The following is an 18687-nucleotide window of genomic DNA, read 5'->3' on the forward strand; positions in this document are numbered from 1 at the left end:
CACTCTCTCTCTCAAAAATAAATAAACATAAAAGAGTTGTCCTTCTGTTTTTGGAAAGATCTGGAAGAGGTTCCCTCCGTGCTTGTCGGGCCTGCACTGCGCGCCGGGCCCCGGGGCACCTAACAGGATAAACGTGTCCTAGAGAACCGACCGGGCCACAGGCTGTGTGCCTGCCCGCAGGCCGGGGGCCTGGCGCCGGGACTGCCCTTGCAGGCGGGGAGACGGGCTCCACCAGGTCAGAGCGCCGTCTCTAATCCAGCTGCGTGCTCCCTCATTCCATCCTTGGAGCCGCCTTCCTCAGTGGCCGGCACGTGACACACAAAGACGTTACAGGGGACACACAGAGACGTGCCATGTCATTCTAAGTCGCCCAAATCTGCGGATCCACCATCACCGGCTCAGCCCCTCCCCATTCTCTCAGCAAATCCTGCCTCGCAAGGGGCCCGCCAAGTCCTCCGACCCAGGGACCGACGGGGGGCCGGGCCCTCCCAGGGGACGTCAGGGTGACAAGGTCCTCAACGGAAGACATGTAAAGACCCATCTTCTACGCTCCCGATTTAGTGACAGGGAAACAAGGGGCTGCTGTCCTCTGACCTCGTCCCTTCTCCGCGGGTGGGGACTGCAATCCTTCCCCCGAGCGTTTTGAGGAAAGGACTGTTTCACGCCGACCCCTGGTGTTGATCCACGCGAGGGACCCCAAGGCACAGGCGAGCGGATGGAGGGGGCCATCACGTTCGGACTCTCGGGCGGCTCTCAACCTTCCAGGGACACCTGGTCTGCACTTGCACTTGAACCCTGGACGCACGGCCCTGCCTCCCAGCCGTTCACTGCTCTCCTGCTCCATCCTGAAGTCGCCTCGTCTGAGGGCGAGGCTGTTTCTCTGCTCTCTGGATCCCCCTGAAATCATGACGTCGTGACACATCATCAGAGGCAGAGACGGTGCCCGTCATTCCCAGCCGACTGCTTCGGCAAGCCGCTTCCTACACTGCGCAGGACTGACGCGGAGATGCACGGGGACCCGCCACCAGCAGGGACTCCTCCCCTGCCCGGGATGCAAGCGAGGAGGAGAGCAGTGGCTCAGAGAGGATCCCTCAGAGCCCCTGCGGCGGGCGGGGTGGCAAAGGCACGTCGCGGTCCCCAGGAAGGGCCTGCAGTCGGAAAGTAGGCATCGGTGCCAAGGCCAAGGGGCAGAGACTGCACATTACCCCTGTGCATCCCAGCATCTGCAGTCCCTTCATGGGGGAGAAAGAATGGAGGGACCCCGTGACAGGCGCCCGGGGCCTGGGGACGCCGGACTCCAGATTCACCCTGGCTCTTCGCTCTCGGGAGCGGAGGCAAGACGGGAAATGAGTTTACCATGAGCTTTCTGGGTGAAAACACTCAGTTCTGCTCTGCTTTTCTCCTCTGGAGAGCAAATGCCAGAGGACTTCTGCAAGGACGCACGGTACTCAGGGACGAAGAATGAAATCATACGGGGTGTTAGAACACACGGCTTTTCCCCTCACGTTAGTTTTGCTTCTATGAAAATTCCGTAACAGGGAGCCCTGGGTGGGCAGATAGGAGCTGTCTCTGTGGCTCTCTAGCACCTGGTGTCGGCCCCCCTTGTCCCCCGGAATCCTGCCCTTCACTCCGGGGCCCCGCTGACTTGGCCCAACAAGCAAGTCGTGGCTGAGCTGTGAACTAAGTCATTCGTGGAGGTTAAAACATGCGTACAAGTGGCTACCGCCTCTTCCTTTCATCTCTCTGGCTCGCCGGGACCTGCCGAGCGGTTCTCTCGTAGCCCCCACGAGTCAGACAAGCGAATGTCAGCGAGCAGGTGCGTGGAAGGTGTGGACGAAGGCGTGGACGAAGGCATGGGGTGTCACAAAGACGGTCACTCCAGGGATTCCACCGTTACTTCAGGCGTAGTTTTCCGAAGAATGGTTTTTAATTCAAAATTTGACACTTGGTGGGAACTGGACAAAGCCTTTTTGCCTTTCATTTCTAACCCCCAGGTCTCTCAGGAGGGCATTTCCAAGGGCACGTTTTGTCCAGGTGAGTTTCTGAATGGACCCCCAGAGCCCCAGACCTGTGTCTCCATCGAGCTCAGAAGCACGGTGTATCCGTGCTGTGACCAAGCCCCTTGAGCTGGGGGTGCTGGCTGCGTCCACGGTGAAGGGAGAGGGACTCGGCCACACGCAGCGGCCCCCCCCCGCCACCGCCCCACCAGGCTGGGCCGGGCCCCACTGCACACGAGGCCCTCAGCCGATCCTGTGCCCCAAGGGCCAACTCTGGTCTCAGGAAACAAACGTGGGGAAGGTGTGTGCATTTGCTCATCTCTGTTCTGAAATCACGGCTCTCAGAGAGAGAACGGCACCACATTCCTCTGTTCTGGCTTTTCTAGTCAGCGGCAGACACTCCGTTGCCCCACAACGAGCCTCTGCCTCCGGCACTCAGGAACGCCTCTTCCATGGTGGGAGCCGAAATCCTCGCTCCCTGCTTCCAGAAATACCTTATCAACCATATTCAATAGCCTTTTCTGTAGGAAACAAAATTTTGAATACAGGTAATGTTGTATGCTTCAAAACTAGTATGTTTGGGGGCGCCTGAGGGGCTCAGTCGGTTAAGTGTCTGACTTGGGCTCAGGTCATGATCCCATAGTTCGTGAGTTCGAGCCCCGTGTCAGGCTCTGTGATGACAGATACCGCTTAGCGAGTGCTGGACGGAATGCCAGTCATCTGCAATCCGTGCAGTAACCACAGAGACGTGTTATCCCATTCTGTAGACAGGGAAACCGAGGCTCGGAGAGAGAATGGCTGCGCAGCAGGGGCAGAGGGTGAGGAGAGGGGCCCAGGGGCAAGGCTGGCCTTCCTGACTCCCGAGGGCCAGTCACGTCTCAGCCCTGAAGGGCGCAGCTTTCTTCTTTCTGTCTTGTTGGGTGTGCGCTTTCGGAGATGCCATCGTGATGAGCGGACGTCTAGGGACGATCTCAGGAGGGGGGAGCGTGGAGGGTGTTCTCGCGGTCGTGCAGTCCTGGCCTGCACAGCCCCATGCTACCGGACCGGAGCTGTGCAGACTGAGTTCACAGTCCCGCATGTGCGGGCTGCCGTTACCACGGGGCCCGCACAGGGCACGCCTGTGAGCTGCACTCCCGAGGCCTCAGGGCGCGAGTCCTGTGTCCAGGAGGCCACTTTGCCATCAGGCCGACCCCCGCCAGCCCAGTGCCTCCGCCACAGCACGAGGCTCGCCGGGAGGCGGCCGACGCCCCGCTTACCTTCCCGTAGGAGCCCTGCCCCAGGACCTTCAGCAGCTCGAACTGGGAAGGGTCAGCCTTCTCAAACCCCTCCTTCACATGGTGGCTGATGTCGATCTCCTTGACGGTGCCTTCCTCCTGCAAGAGAACAGTGACACCGGTGACGCCAGCAGTCGAGGGCCCTGCATGCACCGTGCTGCCGCCCCGGGATGCTCTGGGTTCTGAGGACTCGGGTGAAGGGCGGGGAAGACTCTGCGCTCAGGCTCCCAGCTGCCCTGAGGGTCAGGTTTACACAAGACCGATCAACGGGAGGAAAGAAAGTCAGTGCGGTATTACGTGCGCACAGAGGCCCAATAACAAAACGAGAAATGACCGGAGTGGGTGGTCTGTATTCTTTATAGACAAAACGACAATAAATCTGTCAGGAGCGAACCGGACAAAGTAAGCATGGCTTCGGAGCGTCTACTGAGTGGGATTTCTGAAGAGGATTTGGGCTGAGGTGCAAAGCAGAAAAGGTTCCCGTCCCTGGTGATGGGCGATCTCTACTTCCTGGTGACAGAGGGTGCCTGTCACGGGGTTTATTGTGAGAATCGGGACACCACGGAACTTTACATAATCTCTGTTTGTGCCCATTTTCTTTTTTTTTTAAAGCTTATTTATTTTGAGAGAGAGAGCGAGCGTGAGTGGGGCAGGTGCAGAGAAAGAGGGAAAGAGAGAGAGAGAGAGAGAGAGAGAGAAAGATTCCCAAGCAGGCTCCACAGTGTCAGCGCAGAGCCCGATGCAGGGACCGAACCCACGAACCGTGAGATCATGACCCGAGCTGAACCACGTGTTGGACACTTCACGGCAGAGCCCCCGGCGCCCCTGCGCCTACTTTCTGTCTGGGGCCAGGTGAGCCACTTTTCCTTTTCTGCAGCACGTTTTGTCACCTGGTCTTCCCAGTGTCTCAGGACACGTAAAGGGCCTCAGTGAACTCCATTCCGCTTCCCGCAGTTTGGGCGGGAGTCGGGGTAGGGGCGAACATGGCGAGCGGGGCCAGAAGGAGGGCCTGAGGATCTGTCCTCGGTCCAGAGCGCGGTGCGGAGGAGGCCACAGCAGGCGCGCGCGCGGCCGGGGTCTGGGAGCGCATGCGCGCCCTCCCCTCGCAGGGCGCTCTGGCCACAGCCGGCGCACCGCGAGTTCTCGGCTCCCCCAGGGTCCGTTTCAGAAGACGCGGTCGGAGAGCTTTCCCTGCCAGTCCAGAAGCAAGACTTCCCGGTAGGAAAACAATAAAAGCCCTTGTTCCGTAAGTTACAACAGGGACAGAAATCGCTACAAATTCCCCTCTGAGCACTTCCTTCCTGGATCAGTTGTCAGAGGCTCGCTATCCGCCAAGGCTGTCAACGGGAAACGGAAAAACGGGGAAGAAGGTATTTTTCCCTGACATCAGAGCCTCACGGTGGCCAAGTCGTCCTCTGCGCTTCTCTGAGACGCCCTCTCGTGCCCGCCCTCCACCCGACCCCTCACCCCTGCCCGATCGCCGGGGCACGGAGCCAGGTGCTGAGAAAATCGGAACGGGCTGAGAGGCCCGCACGTTGGACGCTGGGCAGTCGGGACTCGTCATACGCTGTTTCGTTTACTCCTTAAACACTGTGTTCCGAAGCAGAGATCTGATCCCGAGTCAGGAGCACAGCGCTTGGTGCTAGAGACGGTTTCCCCCACACGTCAGTCTAGAGCGATCATTTACACCACAGTACAGTGGCCTCTCTACCGTGTGTGGACATTCCGTGTCTCACAAGTCATGAATCGTGTTGCGTTATCTCCAGGTAACCGGAATTGGACCCTTCTAGAGTAGAGAATGGTTGTATGAACCACAAAACCTCACCACACGTGGGCAGCCTACGCTGCCTTCCGATGGTTAAGGGAAACACTCCGATTGCCACATCTTCAAGGATTATTTGCCATTTTTGTAAAAACAATGGTTCTTCTATTTTTAAACACAAACAATGAATGTAGCCAAATGGATTCTTTTTGTAAAGTTCATAAAGCTCCTAAGAGCTCAGTTAGGAGACATGAAGTAGGATGTCATTGATCTGGGGCGCCTGGGGGGCTCAGTTGGCTAAGCATCCGACTTCGGCTCAGGTCATGATCTCACAGGTCGTGGGTTCGAGCCCCGCGTCAGGCTCTGTGCTGACAGCTGGGAGCCTGGAGCTGCTTCAGATTCTGTGTCTCTCTCTCTGCCCCTCTCACCCTCATGTTCTTTCTGTCTGTCTCTCTCTCTCAAAAGTAAATAAACTTTAAAAAACATATATTTTTTAACTTAAAAGGACCCAGTACTATTAACTGTTTTCAGCAAGAGAGCGTGCCACACAGAGTCCAGGCTACGCTAGAAAAGGAAGCTCAGGAATGTTCCCCAAGAGGAGAGAAGGGCGACCACAGCCCCTCCAAGGGGCACGGACCAAAGCAGTCGCCCTCTGCAGGGGGAGGTAGGGGAGGGCAGAGCACCCCGGAGCTCCCGCAGTGTCTGACTCTGGGCTCCCACAGGCTGGGGTCTCTGTCCCCAGTAGACCTACCAGGCCCAGAACCAAAGAAGGCCTGTGTCTCGCAGCAGAAACCCCAGTGGGGGGGGGGGGGCTTGTGCCCATTGCTAACAGGACATCAGAATCCCTGAAACTACGAACTCCAGGAGCCGGAAGGCCCCTTTGTGTAGACTGGTCAGGTGGCCCCATCGGTGGGTCGGGGACGGGCCCCAGCAGGTTCCTGGCTCCCATCTGGGCCCGCACTGCGGACAGCTGGCCTCCAAGCAGGCCTGGGCCCCATGGCAGCAGTGGCCCCTGGGTGGCAGGGTCTCCCCTGCTCATCACGCCCCTGCACACGCCTTGGCCCGTGCATCTGCCCTCGCTGGTGCATGTGCGCCAACGTGACGTGCAGTGACAGGGCCGGACACATCCGCCCAGTCGACTCCTCGGAAACCATGTGCACAGTTTCCTCTCCGTCGAAGGGGATAAAAATATGCTGAGCCACTAAATGAGCGGCAGGACACCCAGCTGGTCCCACGGGGCTCCAGGCTTGCTGGGATCAAGACAAAACTAGGATGGCTCTGTTTAGGGACAAACCTACAACCTCAGAGGAGGGAGGGCGGCAGGAAGGACCGGCAGGAAGGTCAAGGAAAGCGCTGGCTGGAATGCTGGGCCGGCAGGTTGAGGCTCAGGAATTCCAGGAGCGGGACACACGCCCCCCGAGTGGGGGAAAGATGTGCCCAGCTGTCCGGGGTCTGGTGTCCAGCCTGGGGACCCACAGCGCCGGAGGCATAGGTGTCTGGGACCGGATGCTCCTCAGGGCACAGAGTTCTGGGAGGGATGGAGTCTCTGCCAACACGGGGAGGGAGCCCCCTGGCTCTCGTACATCCTGGACGGCGTGCTCCCTCCTCCTCCCTCCCTCCCTCCCTCCCTCCCTCCCTCCCTCCTTCCTTCTCTTTTTTCCTCCCTCCCTTCCTTCCCTCCCTCCATTCTTTTCTTTTCTTTCTTCCTTCCTTCCTTCCTTCCTTCCTTCCTTCCTTCCTTCCTTCCTTCCTTCGTTTCTTTCTTCCTTCCTTCCTTCCTTACCTCCTTCCTTCCATCCTTGACAGCGATGGCATGAGTGGGGACGGGCAGAGAGAGAATCCCACGCAGGCTCCATGCTGTCAGCAGAGTCAGATGTGGGGCTTGATCTCTCCAACCGAGAGATCATGACTGAGTGGAAACCCAGAGTCCGACACTCACCTGATGGAACCACCAGGAGCCCCTGTGTTTCCTTCTGACCCGGGGTAGAGGTTCCCCATGGAGGACAGTCCCTGAGGCTCACAGACGGGGACACTGGGTGAGGACGGGCCTCGTGGGGCGGTGTGACCACCCAGCCGCACCGAGGGAGGCGACAGGGGGAGGGGTGAGGCGGCAGAGCTGATCCCGACCCCCTCCACCCAAGCCTGGCCTCCGACCCCACCGGCCCCTCTGCTGCCGCTCACTGAGGTTGGATGAACTTTTCTCTCTGTAAAGCTCCACCCCAACACCAGCCATCCGTCTCTGCCCCACTGCCTGTTGTCCCTCCGATTACTGTCCCTTCCATCCTTCCAACAGGCTCACGTCTGCCCCTGTTTTTACAACAATCACAGTCCACGCAGACCGGACTCCCCGGCGGCTGTGATTCTGAACAGTGACAGACAGCGGTGGAGCAGCATTTCTGCGGGGCCCTGAGGCCCAGGCGACCCACACGCAGCCGGCTCTGGGCTCCCGAGTTCTAACACCCGCAGCGGGGAGCTCCGTCCGCCCCTGAGCTCCGTGCGTGAGGCCCGGGGCTCGAGGCTCCGGCGCCCGACGGCTGTGTTTGAGGAGAAGGCTCTAAACACGGCTTGTTGGCCTGTGTCCCTCGTCTCGAGCGTGGCCTCCGACGATGTGCCTTCTGACTAGTCGTCTCCGGCGGGAGGTGAGGAAGCTGCGATCGAGGATGTGAACTCATCCAGATGCACCAAGGGGTCTCCCGAGAGCCGCAAAACGGGGCGTGGATGGAAAACGTGCGCCATTGGGTCCTGCCACAGAGAAGTCTCCTCACAGAGCGGACGGCTTTCCACGGGGATGTGACAGGTCACAGAGGGGACTGAGTGAATCATTCTTCCTGAGGACAGTCTCAAGGCCAGCGCGGAGCAGAAGCGCAGAGGGCAGCGGGATGCACCGGGCTGTGCCCTGGGCACGCACCGGACAGCGGGCACCACGGGTTCCCGCATTGGCCTCATACTCAGGACATTCTCACTGCGGATTTGAGACGCGTCACATGAAGGCAGATGAATGGGAGGCTCTATAGGCTTTGACGTCCCAACCGAGAAGCCACCCGTGCGGGCCACGTGAGTGGTGCCGCCGAGCAGGTCAGCCGCCCCCAGCGGTCCGCGGCGGCGAGCCTCAGGCCTTGTCCAAGAAAGCGAAAATGTATCTGAATATCACCTTCTCCAAGCTTAATCATTCACATCTTCCTTTTTTTAAAGTTCATTTACTTATGTAATCCCTACACCCAACGTGGGGCTTGAACTCCTGACCCTGAGACCAAGAGTCCCATGCTCTTCTGACTGAGCCAGCCAGGTTTCCCAGTTACTTGTATATCTCTGACTCGATATTCTAGGTTTTCTTGTTTGTTTGTTTGTTTGAAATCAACATCTTGTAAATGTTCGGGAGACACCTGTACCAGGCCGAGTCGTCCAAGCCTGATGCTCCCGACAGAGCGGAGTAAGGAAGTGCTCACGGGGGTCAGCGACTCCGCGGACAGCACTCTGCTCACACGAGGCTGTTTTCTGTCCCAAGTCCCCCCTAACGCCAGTCCGTGAAAAGCGCTGGGTCCCTGGCAGACAGCTGTGCACGAAGCTTATCCAGGATGCACTGAGCCACCTGCGTGGACAGTGACAGTCCTGCACCAGTGACCATGGCCCACTCTTGTTCCTTCTCTAATAGAAGGGGACAGACTCCTGGCGGGACTGCACAGTGAGAGGCAGAAGGCAAATCTACAAGTATCATCACGGGGTTTCACTTATTTTTCTCATCAGAAGAAGACCTGAGGTATGGAACCAAAGGTCCTTCTAGAACCATCCATGAAAAGTTACGCATCCAAGGTGAGTGGTCAGATGGCGCATTCAAATCTTCAAAAGGGCAAAGGATAGCATCCCAGACAATGTGAGCGGTCAATATCTCCATTGATTGTTTGTGTCTTTTTTTTTAAAGATATTTTTAGTAATGTCTCCACCCAACGTGGGGCTCAAACTCACAACCCGAGTCGTAAGCTCTACGTCTAAGCCAGCCAGGCACCCGTGTCTTTCATGATACATGTGGAAGATCATCACTGTAAGTCTGTCCTTGAGAACACTTAGGTCAAAGGCACAACTTGTAATGAAATTACAGATTCTCTTGCTCTCACTGATGAAACAGACCTAAAAAGCGACTCAAGGTGGTTATCGAACTGGTGGGCAAAATCCGTGGGCTGTAGTAATTCAATCACCCGGATGGGTGTGCGGCTCTGGGAGCTGACTAGTACAGCGTGCTCCACCTCGGAGCGAGCTCAGGAAGGAGTGAGCATGGGGACAGGCTGATGGGTGTCTCTAAGCAAACCTGGGTAGAGAAAGGCAGTTTGGTTTCTGGAAAGAAAAATCTGCTTAAGTAACAGATTTTTTAATGGTCCAAAAAATACATGGCAATAGCTCTTAACTGACTTCTCTGACTGGGAGATGTCCCGCCTTCCCGGCCCTTCTTCTGTAAGCAGACACGCCGAGCGGCCACTGATTGGGCAGGGACATGTGGGTGACCCGCACAAGGGCAGGTGAAGCAGGGCCTGCAGGGTGCAGAGGAGGAGGAATTATCCAAACTGATAACACTGTTCACATTTGAATGGGAATAATTTGCGAAAGGATTGTAAGAGGCCGCTGGCGGGGGTGGGGGGGGGTAATGGGAGCGCCATTTCCCGGGTGGGCAAGTAGGCAGGGTGAGGTCATGTTGTGGGAAAACAGTAATCGCGCCCTATAAAGAATTTTATATTGTGGTAGAAAGTAATCAGCCACAAGGCAGGAAAGGATCTAAATAGCCACTAAATCCATGTTTTAGAGAAGGAAATATGAACAGGAAAGAAAATACCCTGAGTAGAAACGCACTGGCCGTAGGCACAGATTAGCGGGCACTGAGCAGAACGTGTTCTTTTCTTCTAGACCCGAAGTCCGTGGTCTAGCCGGAGGCACCTTCGTACCTCCTGACCCAGGAGCCTTCGTTTTCAGACTTTATAATACAAGTTGAATATAGAAAGCTGTTGGTTACCATTTTTATATAAGAATAAATAATTGGGAAACAATTTAAAAGTCCTCATTAAATGATACGCCACGTAAGATTTTATGCAGGCATTAGAGGTGATTGTGCCATTACAGTCACGGAATGCTCAGGTGAAGACTAACAGGGCACATACAGCAGCGGTGCTGAAAACTACAGAATCCCACTGCAAGAAACGCTACCAAGGAAGCGATAAGGTCCAGGAGGGAGCTGCCGTGTCCCCAGACTGGAAAACTCAACAAAGTGGAGGATTTAATTCTCCAAAAACTGATCTGTAGGTATAATGCAATTCCCATCAAAATCTAAGCAAGGCTTTTTGTAGATAAAGACAAGCTAAGTCTAAAATTTATTTTTTAATGTTTTTATTTATTTTTAAGAGAAAGGGGGAGCATGTGCAAGCAGAGGAGGGGCATAGAGAGAGGCCGAGAGAATCCGATCTGAAGCAGGCTCTGTGCTGATAGCAGAGAGCACAAGGTGGGACTCGAACTCATGAACCGTGAAATCGTGACTTGAGCCAAAGTTGGACACTCAACTGACTGAGCCACCCAGGAGCCCCAATCTTAGTCTAAAATTTAAATGGAAATGCAAATAAGACAAAACAAAACAAAACAAAAACAAAACCCTAGATAGCTAACCACAACTTTGAAAAAGAATAACCAATCAGGAGGGATCACTCTACTGATGAGAAGGCTTACAACGCAGCCAGCGTGACCAGCAGAGCGGTCTGGTCCACGCACAGCCTCCGGGACCGGTGGGGCAGAGGAGGGAGCCCGGAACCCCCATCCAGTGACAGCCAACCGCTTTTTGACAGCGATGAAAAGCTAATTCACTGGAGGAAGGAGAGTCTTTTCAGCAGACAGCACTGGAGGAATGGATCTCCAAGGGATAAAACAAGAAAGAAGCAATGAGACCCCAACCTCACATTTCATACAACAATTAATTGTTGGATGGATCAGAGATTTCAATGATTATAAAACTCCTAGTAGAAAAGCTTCAGGGGGAAAATTTTAGACATGACGCCAAAAGCATGATCCATAAAAGGAAAAATTGATAAATTGAACTTACTAAAAAAACAATTTTCTTTTGTAGAGAGAGAGAAAGCGTGCACATGCATATGCACGAGCAGAAGCAGGGGAGGGGCAAACGGAGAAAGAGAGAATCTTGAGGCTCCATGCTCAGTGTGGGGCGCAATGGGGGCTCAGTTTCCTGAGGAACTTAATCAAAACTTAAGACTTTTGCTCTCACTCTGCTAAGAGGATGAAAAGAGAAGCTATAGACGGGGAGATGATATTTGTAAACCGCTCCTCCGACAAGATCTGTGTCTTTGGAATACAGTATTCTTGGGGTGCCTGGGGGGCTCAGTCAGTTGAGCCTCTGACTCTTGGTTTCGGCTCAGGTCATGATCTCGCGGTTGTGGGATCCAGCCCCCCGTCGGAATCAGAGATGAAAGCATGAAGCCTGCCTGGGATTCTCGGTCTCCCTCGCTCTCTGCCTCTCCCCCACTTACGCAGGCCTGTGCACACTCTCTGTCAAAATAATTAATAGACATTTAAAAAAAGGAAAAAAAAGAATTCTCAAAACTCAACAGTAAAATAAAATAAACCATCCAATTAAAAAATGGGCAAAAGAGTTCGTTGTTTCACAAAAGAAGATACACACGTGGCAAAGAACCACATGAAAACACACTCAACATCATGAGCCGTTAGAGGAATGCAAAACCTCATAGCCTATCACTTACAACCTGTCAATGACCAAAAGAGAAAAAAAGCAATGACATCAAACACTGGCAAGGACGCCGAGAACGTGGACCTCTCGTACATGGCTGGTGGGGATGTAAAATGGTACAGCTTGGAAAAGAGTCTGGTAGTTTCTTATAAAACAAAGCACTTAGTGTCCAGCCCAGCAGTGGCGCGCTGGGGCCACAACGCCAGTGGAAAGGGGCCTCTGGTCCTACACGAGTCTCATCACTAACACTCAGCCTGAAACAACCCAGATGCCCTTCGTGGGAAATGGCCACGCTGAGGCGCCGCTCCCCCCCCCCGCCCCGCCGCAAGGAAGCGGAACACACCACTGCTACACACGACCTGAGTGCATCCCCGGAGAGTCGTGCTGAGTAAGAAAGCCCATCGCCAAAGACTGTGCTTATACGATTTCATTTGTATGTCATTCTTGAAATGACAAAACCATAGAGAAAAAGACGTATTCGTTATTGCCAGAGGTAGGGGACGGTGGAGGGGTGTGTGCACGTATGACAGAGTAACAGGAGGGGTCTCTGCGGACACGAAACAATTCTGTGCCTTGGTTGTGGCGGTGGTTACATAAGTGTACATGTGTGATGACCCCAGACAGAGCTACACACAGACACACACGCACGTGTGAAACTGACGACATCTCGATGAAGTGCTGAGGGCCTCCAGTGCCCAATTCCTAGCTGTTTGCTGCGCATTGTTATACAAGGTAACGCCAGCGGGAAAATCGGGTGAAGGGCAGACAGGAGTTCTGTGCTCGGTTTTGCAACTTCCTGAGACTCTACAATTATTGCAGAATAAAAAAAATTGTAAAGTATTTTGAAGTCCATTTGGCAAGACTGAAAGAGGCTTACTATAAGATTTTAAATGAAAGCAGGCAGTATGTGAATTTTATGTTCACGATGGTTACTATGACATTTAAAAGATATGTAGGAAAAAGACTTATGGGAAATAATTCAAGATATTAATGGCGATGGAGCTGGAGGAATATAAATGATGAATTTTATTCCCACTGCTTTCTATTTTTTAATACAGAAATATAAAAATGATCAAGACGACTCAGGCTGCTACATAAGGAAAGTTAAAACCAGTAACGTCACCTCACTAACTGTCAATGTGAGATTCCCACGTTCACTCACTGCCCTCCTGCCAGCAACACTGAGGCACTATGAGAAGTTTGCACGAAATTAACTGTGAGCTAATTAAGCAAATAAAATCCTGCTGCAACAAAACAAAACAAAACAAAATGGAAGCCGGTGTTAAATAATTTGGATGCCATCTCTGGATGCAAAGAATAAACCTACCGTTCGGTGAAAAAAAAAAGGGTCAATATTTTTAAAGCTATTAAGTTTTATACTCTACGTGCGAGACCCGCTTTGTAGATTGACCAGAATTCCCAATCAGGGCGCAGCAGTGAACACAGGACGTGCACCACGAGGACCGACCTGGCTGGTGGCCGGTGAGTTCGCAGATTATTTTCTGGGACACCAGGTACGTGCAGGTGGGTGGTGGGAATTTACTGGAAACCGACGAACAGAAAACTGGTCTAAAAGCGAGATTGGAGATGAAGGTCTGTTGTACCGAATGAAACAACCACGTTGAGTGTGATAAATTTCCCCTGAATAGGTTTGTAGATACAAAGATGAAGAGTTTACATTTTTTCCTTGAGGAGCCATGAGTGGGAACCAAGCAACACCATGAGTGTGTCGCACTCACTCTCCCTGCGTCTCGGAGGGACGGCGCCCCCTCACCAGGCCAAAGCACGACCTGGCATGTCGGCCATTTCTGCCAACACTCAGGGCTCAGCCTTTTTTCCAGTTTCCTGCCAAAAGTAGATCATCCCCAAACCTCCCCGGAGAAGACTGGGATCTGGTGAGCAGAGTCTCAGAACACAGGTCATGTGTCAGGTCTGCTGTAGACACGGTTGTCGCATCTCGATGATTCTTATAAACAGAATCCAGGCGGAGAACGATCGTGAACTTCAGAATGAACTGTAAATAGTTTCGGCGGTAATGTGCAGATTATTTTCTACCCGTTTCCAAAACTGTTGAAAAGATGAACTTCTGGACAAAAACCTCATTCAAAGAAGTCAGCAGACTAACGATCCCCCTTTTGGATTTCAAAGCATCTTAGTTGACATTTCAAAAGAGTACAAAGCGGGGCTCCTGGGTGGCTTCCCTCGGTGAAGGGTCTGATTCCTGATTTCGGCTTGGGTTATGATCTCGCGGTTCATGGGTTCAAGCCCTGAGTCAGGGCGCAGAGCCTGCTTGGGATTCTCTCTCTCCCTTTCTCTCTGCCTCCCTCTCTCTCTCTCTCTCTCCTCCTTCCCTCTGCCTCTCCTGTTTACACATGTGCTCTCTCTCTCTCAAAAGTAAACAAATAAAAGCTAAAAATAAATAAATAAAATTTAAAAATAAAATTTAAAAATAATAAAAATTTTAAAATAATTGATTTATAAATAAAAAAATAAAAGATCACACAGCATTCTGCCCAAAACAACGGCCCCACCAGATAGAGCTTAGAGTTTTCAGGCACCCCACCAGCCCCCCCACATCCCACTGCTCCCCAGCCCAGAACTGGGAGAACGTGGCCCAAGATGGTGGAATCAAATGGAATTAGGCGAACTAGAGACCTAGACATACATTTGTGTTGGCCAAAATAAGCCATAGATGGCGGATTCCCAACAGTCACGGGCACAGAGGAGCGCTTCAGCGGCGGAGGGTCCGGCCCAGCCGCTCACCGCCGTCAGCCTGCACCGCCGTCCAGAGAACACAGGACAGAATCGCAGCATGCGTGTAGGGCCCGCCGAGGAATCGGGACAATGACGGTTTGACCCCCCAGGACACAGGTTTCCTCTGCCTAAGCTTCCTGGTTACAGGAGGACCGTGATGCTGTGTGGAAGAGGCTAAGGGACCGGCCGAATGCTTCTCCGGAAATTGGAGGTTACGAGCCGAGCGGGTAGCGTCAGCCGGGCCCTGGGCGCCGACACCCACTTGGTCGTCGGTTTGTACGCAAAGAAACACACCTCTCCCGGTTTTAAAGAGGGTACCAGGCACCCTCACGACTGGCATTCCACGGGACGCCCTGCTCAAAGCGTCAGTCCGCGGGACCACATGTGTGGCCGACCACACCAACCTGATGGGTGTAGACCCTCCTTGTGACGTCAGGCATGGGTTCCGGAAACTTCCCTGTACTTGCACTATATGCTGTTTTTAAATTCAAAGAAATCATATTGTAAAAGTACATTTAATATTTATTTTGAGAGACAGAGAGAGGGAGAGAGAGAATCCCAAGCGGGCTCCTTGATGTCAATACAGAGCCCAGTTCAGGGCTTGATGCCACAAACTGCGGGATCGTGATGTGAGCCAAAATCAAGGGTCAGAAGCTCAAACGCCTGAGCCACCGAGGCGCCCCTGTAATCTGTTAAAAGCCTATCCTGGCTTGGAGTTTTACCGTAACGCTGCAGCCGCATTCAGCCATTCCCGGTGGCATCCTGCCGCCCGTCTAGACCACACGCTTTGTCTGTAACAGGCCTAACGGACGCTGGAGAAAACTCGAAAACCGTTCCGGAGCTCTGGAAGCCGTGTGCCGAAAAGCTAACCTTTCACACTAGGAGAATGAGGTGGAGACTTGGTTAGAGAAGCCATTGCTCTGAATGAAGGCGTGGCAGCTCTGTCGCTTCTGTGCACAGAGAAGAGTTCTTCATCCAGTGACACCGGCAACCGACCAGTCCCTACGCACAATCCCTGAACCTGGGTCCTGGACGCAGCAGCAGGCGCCCCACAGCCCCGCCTGCTAACTCTGGGGCAAAGCCATGACCCGTGATTAGCCAGGCTGTCTTAGCGGTTTGAAATATGAATGGTCCCACACACTCATGTCATATTGCTGAACTAAAAATTCTCCAAGGAGGGGCGCCTGGGGGCTCAGTCAGTTGAGCGTCTGACTTCGGCTCAGGTCATGATCTCACAGTTCATGGGTTCGAGCCCCATCTCGGGCTCTGTGCTGACAGCTCGGAGCCTGGAGCTGCTTCCAATTCTGTGTCCCCCTCTCTCTCTGCCCTTCCCCACTCATGCTCTGTCTCTCTCTGCCTCAAAAAGAAATAAAACGTTAAAAAAAATTCTCCAGGTAGAACTCGTACGCTGTACCGAGTATCCTGGCCACCCACACATGTTTATTCACACTCCTGTGGTGTTTGGCTTGTCCTGATACAAGACACCGCTGAGAAGGAACAGGATTCGTCAGACAGAACGGCGACCCCCGTGGCGGTGGTGAGCGGAGATCCGGGACCGCTCCGCGGGTGCAGGGCCCCCCCCCCCGCCCCACCGAGGCGCGTACCCACCTCTTTGCTGTGCCCGACTCCACTGCCACACTGTCGCCCGTCTGCCTCATCTCACTGCTGAGGACACTATTACCAGCCAGACTCAGGGTACTGCTTTGAACGGATGCGGCTAAGTTCTGCGGCGATTGTATTTTAAAAAAGAAAACCAGTCGGCTTCCACGGGTTTGAATGTTTCCAAGTTGCTCTTCCTTCCCAGGATGACAGCTCTGGAACATCAGCGCAAAGCCCACTGACGTTTGCGTGCGTCCCTGGCCTCGCCCAGGGCTGGGCCCCACCGACACACACACGGGGTGAGGTCCAAGGCCGTGGGTGGGGACCGAGGATGTGTGTGTCAGGACGCGGTCTCCCCGCAGCGGGGCTGAGGCCGCACCAGGCCCTGCGTGTGCAGAGTGGGCTGGGGGCTGTCCGGAATGACCTGGTGTGGTCCTCGGAGCTGCCGTCACTGAGCCGGCGGACCCAGCGCTAGGTTCCAGTCGCGCCTCCTGGGCTGACATGCTGTCCTTAGTGTCCCTCACACCTTCCAAATAACGGTTACCCGGAAATTCGACCAGCTCTTTCCCTGAGTAAGAGCACCGCAAATTTTCGTGAGTCTGCAAATGTGAACTTCTGTTTCAGGCCCTGTGACTGCTGTATTCTCAGGCGGCCAGGCCGCCGTGACACCTGCTGTGCCTCCTTCGGTTGTGACCGTGGATGCAAACAGGTAGCCACGCGGCCCGGAGCCGCCCGCGGGAGAAGACCCCACCGGGCTCCGGAGGTATTGCGCAACCTGCTGTGGGGGCGGCGAGCGCGGTCAGAGGCCAGCAGGAAGGACGGAGTCACCAGGCCGCCCCTGACGAGGAGGGCCGGTGAGGGCGCCGTCCCCCTGGGCTGCGGTCCCCAAAGGGCACACGTGAGAGAGGGCAGCCGGCCAGCAGGTGCGGCTCCGTCAGGACGAGGCCGCCCTGTGACGGACTTCTGACACCCAGTCCCGGCAACTCCTCTCCACGACCCTGCCGGCACCTCCGTGTGAGCCTCACACACTCACTCACACGCACACACACACACACTCACACGACAGGTGTGCTCAGGGCCCACTGAACAAAAGGCAGTCATGTGTCTTACAAAGGTAAACCAGTAACTTAGGAAACCTGATTTTGAAACGAGTTTAGAGATTTATTTTTCCAAGAAATTGCCCCTGTGGAGCTAAAATACTGCGGAGGTGACAGCAGAAAACACCCGCTCAATAAACACCATGCGGAATGAGCGATTTTTTCCAGCCCTTTTGGCTCCAACACACTACACTGGTTTGGTCCCGGAACATTCCACGTGAGCAGCTTTGTCTTCCCTGCAGCTGCGTGCATGTCTTGCGGAGGGAAAAGGGTGACCTTCTCCACGTGAGGGTCCCCAGTGGGGCCGGGCGGCCGGGCTGGGCCTGAAGCTGGCAGGGAGCCACCTGCAGGGTCCACAGCTCGCCCCGCCGGGTGCCCGCACCGGCACGCACCTTCTGTTCCTCTGTCCTCTTTATCACGTGAGGTGCTTGCGGTCTGCCCTACACGTTCCTTCTTTTCCTATCTCACCTCCAATCTTTTTTAATGTTTGTTTATTTTTTCAGAGAGAGAGAGAGAGAGTGACAGAGACAGAGCATGGGTAGGGGAGGGGCAGAGAGAAAGGGAGACACAGAATCCGAAGCAGCTCCAGGCTCCAAGCTGTCGGCCCAGAGCCTGACATGGGGCTTGAACTCATAACCTGAGCCAAAGTTGGATGCTTAACTGACTGAACCACCCAGGCACCCCATCATCTCCAATTTTAAAGAGCTTCTGAAGGAAATGAAAACAAGAGTTGACAGATTACTTGACCATTTTTTTCCCTTTTGAGGGCTGCCTTTTCACTGTCCCCCTCGCCTGTATTCTCTGACATGAAGTGCTGTGAATAATTCCTTCCTGCTGTAGGAGTTCTCATTCCGACACTACAAAAATGGGCGTTTTTCCTGATGTACAAATGACACAGTCTAGATAGATGGAAACGAGATTCCGGAACTCCCCACACAGGGCAGTTTGGCGTGCTCTCCAGGGCGGGGGCCACGAGAGTGTCCCTTCACCGTGGCCAAGGATGACCTTTCCTTCAGGCTCAGACGCCTCCTTCCTAAGTGGCTCTGAGCGGCCGGCTCGTGTTTTAGCCTGAGTGACGAGGACAGGGTGGGGGCCTTAGGATCCACGACCCCGTCTTCGGATCCGGGCTGTCCCTGTGTGGGCCGTCCACATGTGTTCAGAGAGGATCGATTTGATGACTGATCAAGGGGCCCCCGCGGAGTCCCCATGTACAGGCCACGGCAGGGGGCAGAGAGGGCGGCCACGCCTCCAGGACAAGGCAGGAGAGGGCTGCGTTGGGACTAAATCTCCCTTCTTCCAGCTGAATCGGGCCCAATGCTCCGGGGGAGAGCGAGCCTCCTTACACAGCGGGCCTTCAAGGGCAAGGGTGTTAAGGAATAGGAACCGCCTCCTGGGTGACCATGCAGCAGACCTCCTCCCTCCCCAGGCTCCCCAGGTAAACCCCCAGCATTAACAAGAGAAAAGGACAACG

At 54.3% G+C, this 18687-nt stretch overlaps 1 protein-coding gene across 1 annotated transcript in view; it reads right to left on the bottom strand.

Moving 5' to 3' along the window:
* The window catches only part of RPS6KA2 (ribosomal protein S6 kinase A2), a 307190-nt gene that overhangs the window by 68597 nt on the left and 219906 nt on the right, over positions 1-18687 (bottom strand). Inside the window, exon 3 of the mRNA XM_029943268.1 lies at positions 3254-3370. Coding sequence (XP_029799128.1) covers positions 3254-3370 — 117 coding nt within the window. The remainder of the gene's footprint in view (positions 1-3253; positions 3371-18687) is intronic.

This window comes from Suricata suricatta, chromosome 7 (genome assembly GCF_006229205.1).
Source record: "Suricata suricatta isolate VVHF042 chromosome 7, meerkat_22Aug2017_6uvM2_HiC, whole genome shotgun sequence".
NCBI lineage: Eukaryota > Metazoa > Chordata > Mammalia > Carnivora > Herpestidae > Suricata > Suricata suricatta.